Below are 19,568 nucleotides of genomic sequence, written 5' to 3'. Positions count from 1 at the left end.
CCAATTTTCTGTCTGGTCCATGAGCTGAATTGGTTCAGGGTGGATATGAGGGGCAAAAGGTCCTGCAAGGAAAGAGATATGGGCAGGGAGGAGTAGGGAGAAAAAGGGATGGACACAAGCTCCCAACTTCTCTGTCAGGATTTGGACATTATATTCGTCCAACAGTATAATGGAACTTCACCTTAATGCCCTTTTGAAATTCAGCAGAAATTTCTGGATGGGGTCAGCGATGTAAAGGACACATCTGACCTTGTACTTTTTACTGTAAAACTCAAGGAAAATTACAACCTTCATTTTCTTCAGGTAATTTTAATTTAACAAATGCATTGGGATATGAAGAGTTCTTAACTAGTGTTGAGGTAAAAAAAAAAAAAGCTATTGAACTGGGCTGATAAGAGTCTACAGCCCTATGTGCTGGCACTGGGATCCCAGCTCCTCTGGTGTAGGTCCTGTGTCTGTGGCTACAGGAAGTTGCTAAGACTTATAATATTCCTAGAAAGCCACAGATGCACTTAATTTATTGTTACACATATCACTGGTGTAGGCAAGTTAAAATTGGCTGCACTTAACCACTTAGAACCGCCTGCTGTACACTAATAAAATTACAACTAATGCCTTTGAACCATCCTTTAATAATTTTAAAAGAAATTATGCTGCACAATGTTCTCCATTGCGTCAGACAAGTAAAAAATAACTACCAGTGAATCACTTTTTTCAGACACCACAAACTTCTCAGCAGCTGAATGCGCTCGGTTCCTTTAAGACTGGCGCCATTTTGAGCGCTGCCCGGCACCAAGATGGCGCCGCCGCCCTCACTCCCTCCGCTCTTCCCGCCCACTCCCCTGTGGAGCGCGCCCTGCACAAAGATGGCGCCGCGTCCCTGTCGCCGTGCCCGCCCCCAAGATGGCGGCGGGACGAGGCGATGGTGGCAGCTCTGGCCGGGTGAGGTCAGATCCGGGGCGGTGCCGCTACGGGCAGGGCGGACAAAAGGCGCCGGAGCGGCGTAAGGGAGGGTGGGCGCCGCGGGCAGGTGGGTGCGGTGGTTCCCGTCACGGCCGCGGCGGGCAGGTGGGTGTGCCGCGCTCCCCTCACGCCACGGGCGGGCTGTGGGGACGTGTCCCCCTGTGGGGTGATGTCCCGGAGGGGATGGGGTGGGACACCGGGTCGGGGGGGGCGCGGCTGAGGGGGCTCGGAAGCGGCGAGTAGGAAGGATTTGCTGAGTAATTGGGCAGCGATTCGGTTCCTCGGTGTTCCGTCGTCCCTGCTCTCACAGCGCCTGGGGCAGGGGGGTCCTCGCCCCGTCTGTGGGGCGAGGCAGGGCCGGTCTGTGCGCAGTGTCCCCCCAGAGAGGGGAGGACGCCGCACTTCGTTACCTGCGGGCGGAAGCGCGGTGGGGTTTATTTATTTCTCCCAGAGGATGTTTCTTTCTCTGTCCGGAAAGCCGCGGTGGAGTGGCAGGGGCTGGTGCCGAGGTGTGCTGGGTTGAGGCTGGTACCCATTGCCTGGAGCGGGGAGAAGGTCAGAGAGTCCTCTCTTCCCAGTGCTGCCTTTGCGGCACTGTGGTACGGCTAAAATGCAATAGCTTTGGTTTGCAGGGTGTTGCTTCAAAATCTGTCAGCCCGAATGGTAACTTTGGGATTAAGAGGAATAAACCCTCGGACATCTTCAGCATTACGGGGCTGGACTTTCTCCCACTGATGTCTGTTTTTTCTCATTTCTCCCTGTTGTTAACACAACGCTCTCCGATGTTCTGCAGTCCTCTCCTACATGGCTAGGAGGCTGGATGCTTGAGAGATCCCTCTAAGGATCTGCTCCCTTGCCTGTTTTCCCATGCCCTGTGCTGACATGCAGGAAGCAAGGAAAAAAAACCCAGCCCTGTTGTAATTTCTGTTGATGGTGCTAAACTGCTTCCACTTCAAGAAGATCCGTGTTGTCAGTGAAGGGGGCAGTTGCTTGAATCTGGAGTGGTTAGGAGTGTGATCTGTGTTTTCTGATACCTGATAGTACCATTTAAATGGATCAGGCTTTTCAGACTAGAAATTAGGCAGTAAAGTCATCTCTTTCCCCATCTGACAATGATTTGTTATTCTGCCTCTACTTGTGTAGATTTTATTGTGATACTAGTATTCAGCATATCTTTTGGCTGGGTGTGCAACCCCTGCTTTTTGGTAACTTTTTTTAGAATAATAGATGTTGGAAATTCCTTCCTGCTGAGTTTTACTTAGCTCCTAGTGTTCTTGTCTTATTTCTAGGTATCAGCATGTCTCCTTCTGGCTCCCAGTGACCCTCTGAGTTGTTTGTTGCTTCTTAGATAGTGTTTGCTGAGCTTTTACATGTCCCTCTGTGAACTCAATCCCCTCTCTTTTGCTGATAATCTGTGTTTCATTTCAGGGAAACTGTTCCCATGGCTTGTGGGGAGTGCAGCGCTTCAGCACTCGCTCGGGATCCAGCAAGTAGGAATATCAGCCACTTCCAGCACAGAGAACTGACGTGCAGATAGCAGAACCCTGCTGCAAGGTGAGGGCTCTGGACCAGCTCTAAATCGTCAAACCAAAAAAAAAAAAAAAAAAGACCAGGGGCCTGCTTAAGCATAGATGCAAAGCCCAGTGCATGAGATAATTGATATTGAGGAATGGTGTTTGGCTGGAGAGTGGTGGTATCTAATTGTGGTAGTGTTAATTAAATTCTGGGAGCCCTTAACCAGCTTGGAGATGACAAAGGAACTGAGCCTTGTAAAAAGTAGAATCTAACAGTATATAGTCACCCATAAAATGAAATCCTGGCTGCATAAACCCTGACTTGAAACTGCACTTAACAGTGAATAGAGGCTGTCCAGTAAGCGTTCTGGTGACTGCTGCCTGAAAGGAATGCAGCTGAGAAGTAGGAGGAGCTGTTGGTTTGGTGGGTGCCCTTCTGTTTCCCGTGGGCTGATGTTTGTCCTTCTGTACAGGCGTCTCCAGGCAGCTTTTCCCAGTGCACTCACCTGTCACCTGTGTGGGTGGCAGTTGGGCAATGGCAGAAACCAGTTGCAGGAATCTCCCAGCCTCCTTGGTTCTGCTGGGACAGTGATTAAAGGGATTGCAGAGTTCTGTGCCCATCTTGAGGATGGGAAATTTTGTTCAGCTTGGCTGTATTCTGAGCAGGGATGTGCAGTGTGTTCATTCCAGAATAGAAGAAACCCCTAAGGCTCATCTGGTGTTCTGGCAGTTCACTGACCCTTTTCTTTTTTTAACTTTGTCATGGTATTTGAAAACTTTTAATTCTTGTAGGTCAAAGACAACATGCATAAATATTTCCTTAAAGCATGCCAGAAGCCATGTGTTAAAAGCTAATGTTGCTGTGCTTGAGATGTGAGTGCCTGAAGCCTTCCAGTGATGACTTTCTGAAGCTGGTTACATTATAGTAACTGCTGCAGGCAATCAAGAGATGGTCTGTGGTTTGGGGGTCCCTTGTGCTGTTTAAAAAAAAAATTTTAAGCAGTGGAGGTCACATGTATCAAATTATTGCTGTTTGATTAGAGCAGGCTTTTTAGAAGCCTTCATGTGCTTTTTCCAAATATTAAAGAAGGTTTTTATTCAGTAGAGTACTTCAGAAGCAAGTCTTTTTGTGTTTAACTGAACTTAACTCATATCTCAGAAAATAGAGGGGCACTATCTGGTGAGTGGTGCTGGAGACGGGTCTGTTAGGATTTCTGTGTGGAGCTCATTAAAGTGAGGGGAGCTGTGCACAGCTATTGTTTTGGTAACAGTTAAAATTCAGAGTCTTCAGTTGCCATGTAGCGAGTCTCCCTTTATGCATTTCTACAAGTGTTTTCAAACCCAGCCTCAGTTTAGGCTATGCACACTAATACTGAACAGGCATTCAGCAGTCTACATGCTTTGGAGAGTGTCTCTTGAATGCTTCCAAGCAGCTTTTTTCTAAACAGTTGATGTGGTGCATGTGTCTTGTATTGCAACTTGAAATCCAGTTTCTATAGCTGGGTTATCTTTGCCCTTCCTGCTGCTGTAAAACTGCTTTTGAAAAAGGTGAATTCAGTCCTGGCCCCCCTTGCTGAAGTAACAGTGCTCCCCTCACCTTGTGTACCAAGCATTGTTAGCATCTGCTATAAAATTACCTTGGCAATTCACAAAACTCCTCTAGTGACTGCTGCTCCTGGAGCTTGAGCCTACTTCTGTGCACAGTAAAGATGTGTGCTGGACTAGTTAACAGGTTCTCCTTTAGAATTGTGGTTTTATCAGACCTTGATGATGCAGGGTGAAGAGGTCTGGTTTTTATTAACTAATACAGTCAGAAAATGTTCTGAGCTGGAAGTCATAGTTTTCAAGCTGGTGGTCCTGAGGGCAAGCCCTGTAGGGAATGTGTGCCTATGTACTTGCGCCTCTTTGTTCAGATTGAGGCAAAATATTAGTGTGCTGATAGTTGGTGTCTTAATTGTCTTTCATCCTGGCTCATCTCTTGGAGCTTGAAAATAGCTGTGGTAACACCCATGGATTTGTGCATGTTGTGACAGTCTGTCATCAATGAATTAAGTTATCCTTGCTTTTACTCACGTGGAATTTAGTGTTGACTTCTTATCTGTTGTTAGTTATGCCAAAGCTCTGCTCTGTGTACCCACAGAGAACTGAGAGTAGCTGGTTCCTCCAGCTCTCAGTGCTGGAGTTAAGGGCTGAAGAGCCCATTCCTACATCTGGTGAGGTGCTTGGAGCTGGTCTGGTTTTCTTGAGTAGTTACTAGCAGATTTAATTCAATCACTTGTATCAGGCAGCACAAGGGACTGCTTCATTGTGTCCTGCTGGATGAAGCCAGTTGTACTTTTCCAAGACATGTTCAATGCCCTGTCCTTGAAGCATTTTTGTTATGGCAAAGAGAAAATTAATTTTGGATAGGAAGCCTGTGGCCATGTACATTCATAATTTATAAGCTGACACAGCCATTTTGCTCTGGTTTACATCAGTGTTGCAAGTCATCTGATGGATTTAAATTTACAACACCAGCACACAGTCCCTGCCCCAAGTGTCAGTGATGCTGGTAGCTACAGACTGTGCTCAGTTCTGTGCAGCTGGGGCAAAACAGTGTCAGGAGGCAGAAAATGTGGCAGGCCGAGCTAAGTCTAGCATGGATTGTTCTGGTGGTGCAGCTGTTCTTCCCTGTACTTGTCAGGACACGCGTGGTTGCATGATGGTAAACAGGAGCTGTTGCACTAGGCTTAAGACTGACAGTCTTGCATCTGACAGATAATGGGTAGATGTGAAGATGATAAAATACTACCCCTAATGTAGGGGGATTATTCTTTCTAATGAACTTCAGTAAAGACAATGTGATGCAGTGGATTCACTTCATCTTGCTGTGTCATGTGGCTTGGGTGGGGCTGAACACTGTGAAAACCACCTTACCCTGCTTTTGGTGTTGGGTTCACTGCCTGTTCCACCCTGTCAAAATGATAAATGACCCTTTTAACTTGACATAGAATCATAGAGTGGTTTGGGTTGGAAGGGACCTTAAAGATCATCTAGTGATCGTGTTCATTTCTGTGCCTCAGAAGATGTTTTGTCCCACAGGAGGGGTTTATCTTTTTTGAGCAGAAGGGGCCTGATACAGTAATAATGGTTATTTAGGGCTTTGGCTTCTGGCTTCACTGCTGTTTTGTTCTAAGCAGCAAAGGACAAAACAACTGCAGTTGTTCTATCTCATGTCTTGGGCTTTTCCAGTTGATCATGTGGCTGTTCTTGAGCTTGGAAGGTTTTCTGAGGGGTGCCTGAAAGCAGCTCTGTTTTCAGCCTCCCTTTTTTTCCCCCCATCTTAATTCTGGACTTAATAAACATGGGGGAGGAGAAACATAAACTCCCAGTCCCATTTCTGCACAGTAAGCTCTTGCATTTCCTGATTTTTGAACAAAGAGCTCTGTGTCATGCCCTTCTTTAGGATTTCAGGTGGCAGCTTGCTGAGGAGGGAAGCTCTGCTCTGTTGAAAACTTACTGTAACGTGTTGTAGCGCGTTAATAGTCAGGGCTGTAGTCTTCAAGGCATCAAGGTTATTATTTCCTCTATCTATCTCTGATGCTGTCAGCACCTGAACAACTCCCTCTTTCTTTGGGCTTCTGAGAGGTAAGAAATTCTGTCAGCAGGGTTTGACTTGTGCTTTGCAGTCCACAATTTTGACATGAAATCAACTGTAATTAAAAATATGTGTAGACGAAACCAAAAGGTTACAAGATTCAACATAAAAATTCATCCACGTCTACTTACCCAGTACTGTTTAGTGAGACTAATTGTGAGGATTTTCTTCAAATTGGGGATTTATGCATTCTTGTATGTGTCTTGAGGTTGTGCATATAAATGCTTTCTGGCCAATAGCTTTGTTAGTAACAGAATGGCTAACAGAAAAGAGGAGGAAAGAGGAGGCTGGATAAAGTATTCAGCATTGATGAGTCAAGCTGACAAACTGGCTGGTGAAACAGAACAGTGATGTGTTTTCTGTTCACTCTGTCCTGAGCTGGATGTGCTGGCCAGCAGCTGCAGGCAGGAATTTGAAGTACTATTCAGCTAGGTGTCTGTTGACAATAGGTCTATCTTTAGTTTTTGAAATTAAATGGCTTTGGATAGAGGAATTTTCAAAATCAGAGCATAGTTACTGAGGAGTTACTCTGTTAATACCTGTGGTTTGTGGGAAGCATTCATGTTCTCAGCTCTGTCAGCCTTTAAGAAGGTATTGCTGCTTTCATGATGTCTGTCAGCTAGATGCATTTATCTTGTTTCTGACTGGTTTTACTGTGTAGGTGTGGTTTGTTCAGAATGTCCCTGTTATTCCAACATGAGTGATTATCTTTCTCCTCCAGGTGTGTTTGGTAAAACATAAGATTAGTACTTGGTGATGCTTATGGTTGGCTGAAGGCTGGGTAGGTTTGGCAGGCTGGTTATGTAAGTTTGGGACTGCTGTTCCTTCACTTGGGGCAGCCTGTTCAGCATTAGTGGGGAGGCTGTAGGTTTGTGCCCAGCAGGCTGAGGTAGGGATGGTCCCTTGTGGGATGCAAATCTGGATCCAGGTGGATTTGCAGGCCCTGAAAAGGTATGTAGTAGCCAAACATGGAATGTGTAAATATTTCAGGAGCATATTTATCTTGGCTGAATTGATCCTGTTATATAACAATGGGGCTTTAGCATACAGATATTTTACTGAGCAATCTCAGATGTTGCTGCTCTAAACTGTCCTGAGGTGGTTTTTTTATTGAATATAGAGAAGCTCAAAGTAGTGTTGCTTGATGTAGCTGAAACCCTCCAATATAAAGACATTTCTGAGGAGGCAGGGGTTGGGGGACTGCTCAGGGACGGTCTGGTAAGTTGACAGGAGTTTAGACAGAGAAGTTTTGACATATCATCTTATGCAAATTTAGTAAAGTTAACTTGTCCTTAAACTTAAGCACTCTTGAAGAATCTCAATATTGATGACTTCCTGTGGCAGAGGAAATTTGCAAATTTGCCTGTTCCTGAGCTCCAACTGGAAGGCTCTGCAATTTGAAGTATATAGAAAGGAGCTTGGATTCTTCTTCTCCAACACTGCTCTGACACTGAACTTCCTTTTCTGTAGCTGTTCCTCCATAAACTCAGTCAGTTCAGGTGTTCTGTGCTCAGCCCTTTGTGAGGTTATGTGCTAGAAGTGACTTGGCAAATAAACCTTCTCAGTGAATATTTTGCTGCTGACAAAGCATCCTGGAATCCAACTCTTAAAAAGAGCAGAAACTTGAAATCTCCAGTGTGCTGGTCCTGGGGATCTTGGTTTGCTCTTGATCACAAGGGAGATAATTTTATTTCTGGCCAGGTCTCTTCATGCAAGGATTGTTCCCAGTCCTATGCCAGAATAATACCCTCCATGTAAATCCCTCTGTTCTACTGCCCATGTTGGGAGAGTTGGTGTTGCAGCTACCTGCGCGTTTTCTCCCTATAGAGTGGTGGAAATCCCTGTCCTTGTGGGAAGAATCCTTCTGTGCATGGGAAAATCGAGTGACAGAGATGTGCCTTGAGAATGTGATTTTTAGTCTGCTGTTGTCCACCTAGCAGCAAAACTGCTCTAATCCAGCATAGAGAATGTTGCAGCAAGAGTCATGTTCTAAAATCATTACAGGATGGAGTTCACAAAATAAAGATGACATTTGATGACAAGATACATCATCTGATGTAGAACTATCAGGAGTTAGAATTGAATTGCATGCACAGGCAATCTGGTGAGGAGGGATGTGACTTTCCCCATCTACTTATTCAAGTTTTTGCTGGGTACTTTTCTCTTTCATTGCAGATACTGGGAATAAGGTTAGATAAGACAATAAATTCCAGCTCCTGCAAAGGTGGCCCCTAGTTTTATTGTTCCTCTTTGGGACTTTAATGAGGTCTCCACTGCTGCCAGAAGTGGGAATTTGCCGTCAATGTTCTTTTCTTCCCCTAGTGCCCCTGTCATTGTTCCTGGAAGGCAGGAGATTTCCTGCTCCACCCTGTTAATTGCTGACACTGAACTGTAATAGGTTTCAAGGGATGCTCATGATTTTTTTTTAGCTGTCTTGTAAGTGCACAGTGTAAAGGGGGATTTCCTACCCCATGTGGCTGGTAAGCAGAACTATGGAGCCAGCTGTGCTAATTTCTTTTTGGTTTCCTTCCTACATGTCGTGAGCTACAAATCAAAGTGAGCAAAAGGTTCATTTCTTGTGAGAAAGAATTAGGCATTTTCTGGATTGAGCAAAATAAGTAAACCCAGCACTGCAACACAAGTTTGCAAATGTCATGAGACCCCAGTTCCTGAAAAGAGATCATCCCAGTTTCATAATCCTACTATGGAGGGTCTGATATTTCCTACAAGTTTCTCTACCAAGAGGGAGGAAGCAGGAAGGACCTTTTAGGACAAGTGGTATCAAGGCAAGTGGAAAGAGATAAACTTTTTTTTTTCCCCTTGATGTGAAGTAGAAGCAGTAGGTTCTTTCAAGAATAACTGTTTAACTGCTGGATTCATTTCAGGTGTTCTGGTGTATAGAGAGAACTTCTGCTTTATCCTGCAATTATTATTTCTGTAGTACTCACAGACAGCTTTTCCTAAATCTGTCTTGCACGTGGGCTCTCCTCTCCCTGAGGCAGATGTATTCCAAGGAGGAAGCTGAAATGCCTTGCCCTAGGGCTTGCAGCAAGGTAGTCACAGGGCTGGGAGGGAGGCTTTCAACACCTTGTCATTCTGCTCTGGCTGCTCAGGTGCTGTCCAGAAGAGGTTCAGCTTTGCCTGCTCTCTCACCTGTGGATGTACAATTCTCCTGCCCAGTTTAGTGCAGTTCCTTCTGGAGAGATGTGTCAGCCACTTCTCAGGGGCTCTGCCGTCCTACAGGACATTTTTTTCCTCTGACAGTGCTCTAGATCACTGTTTTAATCCCTTGTTTGTGACTTTTGTGGTTGATCATTAATAGATTTGATGTTCCTTGTTTTACTGAATTTGTAGAACAGATAATGCCACTTTTTCCTCTCAAAATTACCCACAAAAAGAAAGTGGCATTTCCCCAGTCTGGCTTTAGTGTTGGACCTGGATGGGCAGAAGGAAAAACTTCAGGAATGGTTTTCATCTATCAATCTACCACCTGCAGTTGCTTGAAATTTTCCCAAGCAGCACTGAGCCAAAGCTGTCATTTGACCATTTATTGTTGTAAACAGCAAACCAAAGAATAGAGTTCTGTATTTAGTGTCTCTAGGGAATGTAGTACTTTTTGAGTTCGTGTTAAAAATGGCTTTCTTTGCAGCTCAGTGGTGGAAGTTAATTTAAAATAAAAACTCAAATTCTACCAAAGCAGATGGTGTGGGCACCCCCTCCTTGTCACAGAAGGCTTTGTCCCAACCAGTGATATTGAGCTTTTGGCCTTCCAGGACTTACTGGACTGTCTGTACAAATGAAATCTTACGGCTTGGGGTAGCATGCTTGAATTTTTGTTTTCTCCTTTATACTTGAATTGTGTGAGTTTCAGAATGACTGAAAGGCTTGTCTTGCTCCTGAACTTTGCTAGGAGGATGCTGTGGTATTACTGCTTTTTCACTGTCATTAGAATGAGTTACAGTGACTCCGTGTTCTTCTGTGTTACCTGTCAAATAGGGGAATTTTGTGAGCTCCATTATCCATGGATCATTCAGGCTTTGGGGCTTGTTGAAGAGCATGCTCAAAGTTTCATCTGCAAGTCTGAAGGACAGAATAAGCACTGCCATCAGGCCTGTGCTTCCCAGAACCTTTTGGTTTCCTTTGTGACACTTAAATCCCTGCTGGGATGAACTCTAGGTTGGTCAGAGAAGCAAATTCTTTGAAGTATGTTTCCCCCTTCCTCTGTTTCTGGAGTTAGACAAAAACCCAGCTGCTACAGCATTTCAGTACTGAATTTATCGAAAGCAAGTAGCTAATCTTTCCTTGGAGAATTAATGCAAAGGAAGGAAGCCAAAATTACTTATTTGGAAAAGTCATGATATTGAGCAATGTTTTTTCTCTTTTCCAGTTTGCTTTATGAATGTCATAATGAGTTGCATCAATGAAGTGGTTATAGGAAACACAACTGTATTGTATGTAGATCTTTTTCCTTGCCCCTTTAATCTGAGAACCAGCCATCTGCAGAATTTTATGTAGAAGCAGGAACAAACCAATGATAAATATGTTCTGTGTGTAGATTTTATCACTTCTAACAGTGCTGGCAAATTCCTTCATCCCTGAAATAAAATCCCTAGATAAAAGAGTAAATTTCCAAATACTGGTCTGGTCAAGGAGTTAAGTCTGCCCTGTGAGTTTTCTTTGAGTGTCTTACCCCAGAGAATGCTAACAATAAGTACCAGTTCTGAGGTTTTGTGACAATTTGTCTGTCACGGAAGGCTGAACAAACTTCACCATCTGGGCTGTAGCAAATGACTCACAGGCAGCCTCATTGATTTGTCTCACAGTACTTGAAATTGCATCTCGGCTAATCCCAGTTTTGCTATGCCACCACTTAACATACGTTTTCTCATGCCCTCTTGAAGAGCAGGACAAAACTCTCTAAGCTGTTTCTGGTTTGCTTCCAGGTGAATCATGATTCCAGTCACCGAGCTGCGCTACTTCGCTGACACTCAGCCAGCCTATCGCATCCTGAAGCCGTGGTGGGACGTCTTCACGGACTACATTTCCATAGTGATGCTGATGATCGCCGTGTTTGGAGGGACACTCCAGGTCACCCAGGACAAAATGATTTGTTTGCCCTGTAAATGGGTTACCAAAGACTCTTGCAATGACTCTGTCAGGGGATGGACAGTGGCAGCCCCAGAGCGTCCCTACTACAACACTAGTCTTGTTCCCTCTGCTGATTCGGGGCCTACAGGGATCCGATACGATCTGGACCGGCACCAGTACAACTACGTGGATGCGGTGTGTTACGAGAACCGTCTTCACTGGTTTGCCAAGTATTTTCCTTATCTGGTGCTGCTACATACACTCATCTTTCTGGCTTGTAGCAACTTCTGGTTCAAGTTCCCAAGGACCAGCTCCAAGCTGGAGCACTTTGTGTCTATTTTGCTCAAGTGTTTTGACTCTCCATGGACAACGAGAGCATTGTCTGAGACGGTGGTGGAAGAGAGTGATACCAAACCAGCATTTGGAAAAATGAATGGCTCCATGGACAAGAAATCCTCCACGGTCAGTGAGGATGTGGAAGCCACTGTTCCCATGCTGCAGAGAACAAAGTCTCGAATTGAGCAAGGGATTGTGGACAGGTCTGAGACTGGTGTCTTAGACAAAAAGGAAGGTGAGCAAGCCAAAGCACTCTTTGAGAAAGTGAAAAAGTTCCGTACTCATGTGGAAGAGGGAGACATAGTTTATCGCCTGTACATGAGACAGACCATAATCAAAGTAATCAAGTTCATTCTCATCATTTGCTATACTGTGTACTATGTCAACAACATAACGTTTGATGTAGACTGTAAAGTGGACATTGAGAGCTTGACTGGCTACAGGATGTACCGCTGTGCTCATCCTTTGGCCACTCTCTTCAAAATCTTGGCTTCTTTCTACATCAGTCTGGTGATTTTCTATGGTTTGATCTGCATGTACACACTGTGGTGGATGTTGAGACGGTCGCTCAAGAAATACTCCTTTGAGTCCATCCGGGAGGAGAGCAGTTACAGTGACATTCCTGATGTGAAAAATGACTTTGCTTTTATGCTCCATCTGATCGATCAGTATGACCCCCTCTACTCCAAGCGCTTTGCTGTCTTTCTCTCAGAGGTGAGTGAGAACAAATTGCGGCAGCTGAACCTCAACAATGAGTGGACTTTGGAAAAACTACGCCAGAGGATCACCAAAAACTCTCAGGATAAGCTGGAATTGCATCTTTTCATGTTGAGTGGCATTCCTGACACAGTCTTTGACCTCATCGAGCTGGAGGTCTTGAAGCTGGAGCTTATCCCTGATGTCACTATTCCCCCAAGCATTGCTCAGCTCACCAGCCTTAAGGAACTGTGGCTCTACCACACAGCTGCCAAAATTGAGGCCCCAGCCCTTGCCTTCTTGAGGGAGAATTTGAAATCTCTCCACATCAAGTTCACAGACATTAAGGAGATTCCTCTTTGGATTTATAGCCTGAAGACACTAGAGGAGCTTCACCTGACAGGGAACTTGAGCGCTGAAAACAACCGGTACATTGTGATAGATGGACTGAGGGAGCTGAAGAGGCTGAAGGTGTTGAGGATGAAGAGTAACCTCACCAAACTGCCACAGGTGGTGACAGATGTTGGTGTCCATCTTCAGAAGCTTTCCATCAACAATGAGGGCACCAAGCTCATTGTCCTCAACAGCCTTAAGAAGATGGTCAACCTGACAGAGCTTGAGCTGATCCGGTGTGACTTGGAACGCATTCCTCACTCTATTTTTAGCCTCCACAATCTGCAGGAAATAGACCTGAAGGACAACAACCTAAAGACTATTGAGGAAATCATCAGCTTCCAGCACTTACATCGTCTCACTTGCCTTAAATTGTGGTACAACCACATTGCCTACATCCCCATGCAGATAGGCAACCTGACCAACTTGGAACGCCTTTATCTGAACCGTAACAAGATAGAAAAGATCCCTACCCAGCTCTTCTATTGCCGAAAACTTCGGTACTTGGATCTCAGCCACAACAACTTAACTTTCATACCACCAGACGTTGGACTTCTTCAAAACCTGCAGAATCTGGCTGTGACAGCCAACAGGGTAAGTGAGCAAAGAGCTGAGTTGCTGTGTGAGGAAATAGTGCTGGCACTTCTGTTATCTGTGTGATTAAACATGCTACAATGGTCTGTGGATACAACTGGCACTGCTTTTGTATCTCTCTGAGGGGTTTATCTAAGGCCAGACATTGCAGATAGCTCCAGGGCAAGCCTGTCTTCCAAGAGTCCTTGTCCTATTGCATTTCCTCTCTTAACAGTGAGGCTGCTTCCAAGTGCCAATTAGAGGCTGTTTAGAAACCCTTCAAGTCAGTTGTTTCTCCGCAGTTGGAAGCATGTAGTCTCTAGATTGACATCAATTTTGGGCTTAAAATGGAGATCTGAGAAGCTGTAGTCTGAATCTAAAACTATGTGCTTAAACCTGTCTACTTCAGACATGTACATACACTGTGGGAATAGCCATGTAGGGAATGCATGTCTGGCTTACAGCTTTCCTTTGAGTACTTCAATTTTGCAGGGAGTACTCCACAGTTTGGTCTTGTAAACATGTGCTTTTTGTTTCAGTCTAAGTGCAGGGCAGATAAGAGAGGATGACCAAGTGTGCTCTGCTGCCTGATTACTGTAAGATGTTTCTTGGCTTGTGTTGGTGGGTGTTTATTTGCCTAAAGCAAACTATACCCATGTCTAGTTCTTTGTTTCTTTCTTTAAGACTAAGAAGACTTCATTTACCATGTCTGACAAAGCTGTAGCTTTCATTTGTTCTGTCTGCAAATTCCTGGGAGACTTTTTCCCTTTGAGTTTATTATCACCTTAAGTTGAAAGAGCCTCTAACATAAGTACAAATTGCAGACAGATAATTAGGTGCTTCTGGTTTCTTCTGGGATCAAACAGGATTGTCCTGGAGCAGTGTTAGTTTTCACTGTCATACATCAAGGTCCTTCTACTGTTGGCAAGATCTGTTTCTGGCTGAACACTGCCAGGTTGCTTGTGAGAGGCACACAACAGCTTGGGTGTGGTTTGGCTTTTCACAGAAGTGCTCTCAAATCACATATTTAATTGCTAGTGTATGTCAGTATTAGACAGGCTTCCTAAAACTCCAGTCATAATTTGAGGTTAGTGTGTAAAAATTTGTGCCTCTGCAGAGTAAGGGCAGACAAGGGGCAGTCATTCAGCAGCTCCAGCTGAACATCTGCTCACTGGGGTTTCCTGGCACTGGAGCATTATGCATCTGTTTGTGTGGGTGGCTGAAGCTCTGGTAAACTTTGTGGTGTGTTACTGTTCAGAACTCAGATAATTCTGCACATTTGCCTTCTGGCAACCTTCCTAGCACAGCTTCCCAAGGGTTAATCTGCAGTATATCCTCTGCAGTTTTGGGGTGGAGCATTTCTTGGGTGAGTGGAGTTAGAGGCAGCTCCATTTCCTGCAGCACAGTGTGGCACCACCCATTTCTCTCTGGGAAAAAAAACCCCACGCAACAGGAAGGCTGGAGCAGCCTTTGCTCCAGTGGGTTCAGAAACAAAAGGTGGTGAGGACCCCATGGAACAGCCAGCCTGTACTAGATACCTGGGCAAGCCAGAATTACAGCCTGGTTACGCCCAGTAAATGGTGACAGCAAGAAACACAAGGACTGGTAGACTGCCACTTCCCAAGAACAGGAATTATTTCAAATGTCTTCTCCTAGCTCAGCAGTCTTAGTAAATAGAGACTTCTGGAGTTGGCTGGCACTGCTGTCCTGTTCTGGAAAGCAGGCTGTTCTAACACATTGCTTCCTTCCTAAACCAATACTTGTCCCTCAAATAACTCTATTATTTTCAAGAGTCTGTGATCATATGTTGCTGTTTGCAAAACACTCCAGTACCAGTAACAATGTCTGCATTGAATTGTCTCTAATTGGTCTGGTTTCATCTTGGCTTTTTCTTAGATTACTCCTCCTTCAGAATGGATTACAGGCTAATTTAGCACAAATGATGTGCTACATAATTTGCATTTAGTAAAGTAATTTTTGCTTTTAAAGGCAAATGATAGCCTCCAAGCTGAGACTTTGTATTAAGGGGAGGATCCTGTGTTGCTGTATTTAGTTTCTAGCCTAGTGTTTGCTAAACCTTAGGCATAGAAAGAAATTCTTTGGGAAGACTGGACTATTACAAGGATTTGCTAGAAATAAGGCTTACTAAATTAGTGATTCATGGTTACTTGAAGGTGGTGCTGGGAAAGCTAACAGCTGATGACTTTGTTGTTGTTTTATTTTTGGCACTGTAAAAGGCCCCTGTGACTTGGAGCCTAGAAAGTCTTTGCAACATTTCACAGCCCTACAGAAATGATGGAAGAAGATGGCCAGGAGGTTGTACCCATGTAATCTCTGTCACTTTACAGCCCAACTCGAAGTCCTGAATAAATCCAGTCTTTGTTCAGTGTAATGTCAACTGTAGAATGGCATCTTAAAGCAAAGGAGCTAAGATCCAATGACACAATAAAGGATTTGGGATGGAAAGAAGCCAGTACAGATGAAAGCATGTGACAGTGTAGGCCAGCTGTAAGCAGGTTTCTGGTCCTCTGATCCTGGCCTTGGAGACAACATCTGCTTTAGCCACCATCGTTAGTGATCACTTGTAACTAATGCAGTGTCTGAAAGAGGAATCCATACAATCATAGCACTGGGAGCACCCAAAGCAGGAAGCTCAGAAAGCAGGAACTCACTCAAGGGAGAAGTGGACAATTGAAAACAGTTACAATAAACCTTGGAGCTTTGTGTTGGCTTGTTGGTCACCTGTGAAGGCGTGTCTGTATCTGTTGGTGACTTTGCCCATGATTGGTTTCTTTTTTTCAGATTGAGAGTCTCCCACCAGAGCTGTTCCAGTGCAGGAAGCTGAGAACCTTGAACCTGGGAAACAACGTGCTGCAGTCGCTGCCCTCCCGGGTGGGAGAGCTGACCAACCTGTCGCAGATCGAGCTGCGAGGGAACCGCCTGGAGTGCTTGCCAGTGGAGCTGGGAGAGTGCCCGCTGCTGAAACGCAGTGGGCTCGTGGTGGAGGAGGACCTGTTCAACACCCTGCCCTTGGAAGTCAAAGAGCGCCTGTGGAGGGCAGACAAAGAACAAGCTTGAAGCCCTGAGAAAAAAGGGGAAAGCCTCTGATCAACTAGAAGGAAGCAAAAGGCCATTTCAGTCCCCTTTCACCCAGATGCTCCCCTTTCTCCACTCCAATAACTATCAAACTGGCCAAGGAGTACTTGACAAACATGACTCTGAATGAGTCAGCTTCTTGCCTCAGATGCAGGATGGGGGGGGGGCTTGCGATCAGGATGAGGATCAAGACAGATTAAGGCCTCTGAGCAGGGCCCGGGGGAATTAGAGGTGTTTCTGTTCTTCTGAACAGGAATTGCGGTGAGGTGGATTGTGCCGGTGAGGAGAAATGACCTTTGAATGGAGGAGAAAATGAATGTGGGGATTGCTGCATTGCTCCTAATAGGGCTTATATGTGTCAGGGGCCGAGGGAGTCCAGTGTCCTGCAAGCAAAGATCAAGAGACAAGGAAACCTCTTGAGCCTCCATCTCTGTGACAGCTGGTACTGCTCCCCTCGGACTCAGCTTCAGTCAGTGAGCCCCCAGACTGGGGTGGGATAGGACACAGACAGCTGATTTTATCTAGATGCTGGCATTAGGAACTGGGAGATAAACATCTCGCAGCTGCTTGAAGGCGGAACTTTTTTTTTTTTACTAATTTTCTTTTCCCCTTTGCACACTCCCCACCTTCTCCCGTGCCCCTGGAGAAGGAACCAAACCTTTAAGATTGCACTACTGTAACGGTTTCAAGTCACTTGTTTGGCTGAGTAGATCACAGCATCCTTCTCCAGCTGATGTCTTGGAGGCACTAACTGACACACTTCCAGAGCTTTAGCCTGTTCTGAAATGGATGGTTATAGTGCAGATGGGAGATCTGGATAAAAAGCAGTTGGACTGTTTAATCTACTCTCTCAGAAGCTTGAGTTGCTTCTGGCTTTTAGTTCCAAGTTACTTTTTAATTGCTGGTATTTTGTTGCATATCAAGTAGAAATGTACAACTGGCCAGTGTGTCAGGGCTCTCATGGGGTTGAAGAGGAAATCTGGGCTTCCTCTGTACCTCTTGTCCCCCATTCTGCCATCCCCCAAAATTAAGTTGTTAATTTAAGTTGTTCAGTGCTCGGCCAGTGTTTTTCATGGATGCAGTCTAGAGAGCTGCTTGATTGTTCTCTTCTGTTGTTCCCCTCTCTTTAACAGCTGTCAGTTCCTGTTACACCTCTTGACCTAAATAAGAGGCTAATGCTGATTGAACCTGGTGCTGGAAAAGAAATCTTGTCCTCTTGTTTGTTCCTCCCTTTTCATTCCCTCAGTGTTAAGGAGGAGAATGAGAATTCTCTGTGGACTGAGCTCTTCTGACTTCCTGAAACAGAGCAGCCTTTACTGAAACAAGCTTGACCTGTTTGGTCATATTTGTCAAAAAACCCCTCAACCTTCTGGGCTGGCAGAGGCAGATAATGTGTAACAGTTACTGATTATCATGTCCTTAAGGTGGGGTGGTTAAGATGCCTCCAGGACACAAAGGTCTTAATTTTTCCATCAGAAGGAAGAGGAGGCACCTGGACCTACAGGTCCTGGTTGTAACATTCTGCATCAGACCAACAGGTTGGCTCCAAGGTGCAGTGCTGCAAGCTGGGGGATGAGAAGTTTGGAAGCCTCCCATGTGTATAAAGGGGGAAGCTACATCCAGCTCCAGAGTGATTCCTGACAATCTGCCAGCCACTGCCCTGGCTTATCACCTGGATTGTGGTGATCCTGTGGATGTTGGGGCAATAAGGCACAGTGTGGCTCTCTTCATCAGATGTAAGATATGAAATATATATACTAAATATGCTGAAACCATGAACAATGTTAACTGGACTCTGGATTTATTGATGTTCAGATGCTTAAATAAAGCTACATTAAAATCAGGAGATCTGTTTATAAAACTGCTTTTAAGAAAAATGTAAATCTTGCTTCCCTTAGTCCATTCATTATGAAACGTCTAAACAGTCCAGGGGATAATATAATTAAATCTCCATCTGGGAGGCAAGGTACTGTAAAAGCTTTTCTGGCTTCTAATAGGGTTAGTGTCTTGAAATTGTGTTAGAGCTGGGGCCACAACTGAAATGATGGGGAAGGACTGATGCTGATTGGATTGTATTTGTATTTGCTCAAGCATTTTGGATCACAGAAAGGACAGAAATAGTTAGGTGGGCTTTGTTTCCTGAGTGAAGCAGGAATGGCTTCAGGCTTAGCTACAGAAATGCTGTTTTCCAGTCAGTTCCCTGTGGTGGATGTGGGGGCTGTTTGGATGGTGAAGGAAGCTTTTTTCCTTAGTCTGTACTAAAAGATAGCCCTGGAGAATAATGGTCCCTGAATGGAGATGTGGACTCTGTTTGCTATTCAAGGCCACTGGGTGACTCTTTTATTACTCATGTATTTTAGACCAGGAAGGGCTGAAAGGGCAAAGCACCCCCTGGGAGTTTCATCTGGCTCACAGGAGCAGTGAGATTTCTCCAGGAGTTCTAGATTGGAGATGAGTGCTTTGACTTTTGATTCCAGGTGTGGTTTTAGTTATACAACCTAAACTTTGCACAGCTGGGTTAGAGTTTCTATAAGCAGCTCCTGAAAGTATGCTGCAGTGCTTCTAGAAGCTTGTAAGCCTCCTGAACAGCTCTGAATCCCAACAGGACGGGTGAACAACAGGCTGTTCTGCCAGAAGGGAGGGACTGCCTCCAACTCCTGAGCAAGTCACAGTGCTGTGCTCCTGCTGCTTCCTGAGTAAAGACTGCCCTGGGCCTGAGGTGTGCAAAGCAATTGTTAGACAAGATGGTAATTGATCATGCATGAAAATGCCAGCTTTGTGCTGCTTTTGCAATAGTCCAAGCTTAACTCTTTTGGTTAAGGCTGCTGGGGCTTGAGAGCTCCCTGTGTGGCAGAATGGGGATGAGCAGTCCGATAATGTTTTGTACTGGAAACACATTGTCACTCTGAAAGATAGCAATATGCATTATTTACTTCTGATATGTGCTGTTTGGTCTCCCTTTTGATTCCAGAGTATCAGTCTTGTATGATGAGATGGAAAAAGTTTTAAAACTTCCAAGGATAGGATCTAGACCCTGAGTCCTGAACATATTTATGACTGAGGACTGCTGCAAAACTCAACCCACAGCAGAGCGAGTCACTTCCCAAACTTTTCTGGATTGCTCATTCTGTGAGGGATGTCCTTACATCAACAATCCAGCCTCACTTGCAAGTATCCAATCCATGAATATTCTGTGTTTTCCTTCAAGTTTCTATCAGACTGAAGCTTAGGGGGTTTATTTCTGACACAGATCAGTGCATTCACAAAAAGCA

The 19,568-nt window shown here is 44.9% G+C and overlaps 1 protein-coding gene across 3 annotated transcripts; it reads left to right on the top strand.

The window, feature by feature from the left end:
* Nucleotides 1-917: 917 nt before the first annotated feature.
* On the top strand, nucleotides 918-18,142 carry LRRC8A (leucine rich repeat containing 8 VRAC subunit A). Of its 3 annotated transcripts, none has more exons than XM_050980872.1 (4): nucleotides 918-1,068; nucleotides 2,392-2,517; nucleotides 11,058-13,221; nucleotides 16,003-18,142. In XM_050980872.1, the coding sequence occupies exons 3-4, from the start codon at nucleotides 11,065-11,067 to the stop codon at nucleotides 16,276-16,278; spliced, it is 2,433 nt and encodes an 810-aa protein (XP_050836829.1). In that variant the 5' UTR covers nucleotides 918-1,068; nucleotides 2,392-2,517; nucleotides 11,058-11,064; the 3' UTR covers nucleotides 16,279-18,142. The 3 variants fall into 3 exon arrangements, with proteins under 3 accessions (XP_050836829.1, XP_050836830.1, XP_050836831.1); XM_050980873.1 differs by having other exon boundaries at nucleotides 939-1,030; XM_050980874.1 differs by lacking the exon at nucleotides 2,392-2,517 and having other exon boundaries at nucleotides 955-1,068.
* The last annotated feature ends 1,426 nt before the right edge of the window (nucleotides 18,143-19,568 follow it).

This window comes from Serinus canaria, chromosome 17 (genome assembly GCF_022539315.1).
Source record: "Serinus canaria isolate serCan28SL12 chromosome 17, serCan2020, whole genome shotgun sequence".
Taxonomy (NCBI): Eukaryota; Metazoa; Chordata; class Aves; order Passeriformes; family Fringillidae; genus Serinus; species Serinus canaria.
This window is presented reverse-complemented; position numbering and strand designations above follow the sequence as displayed.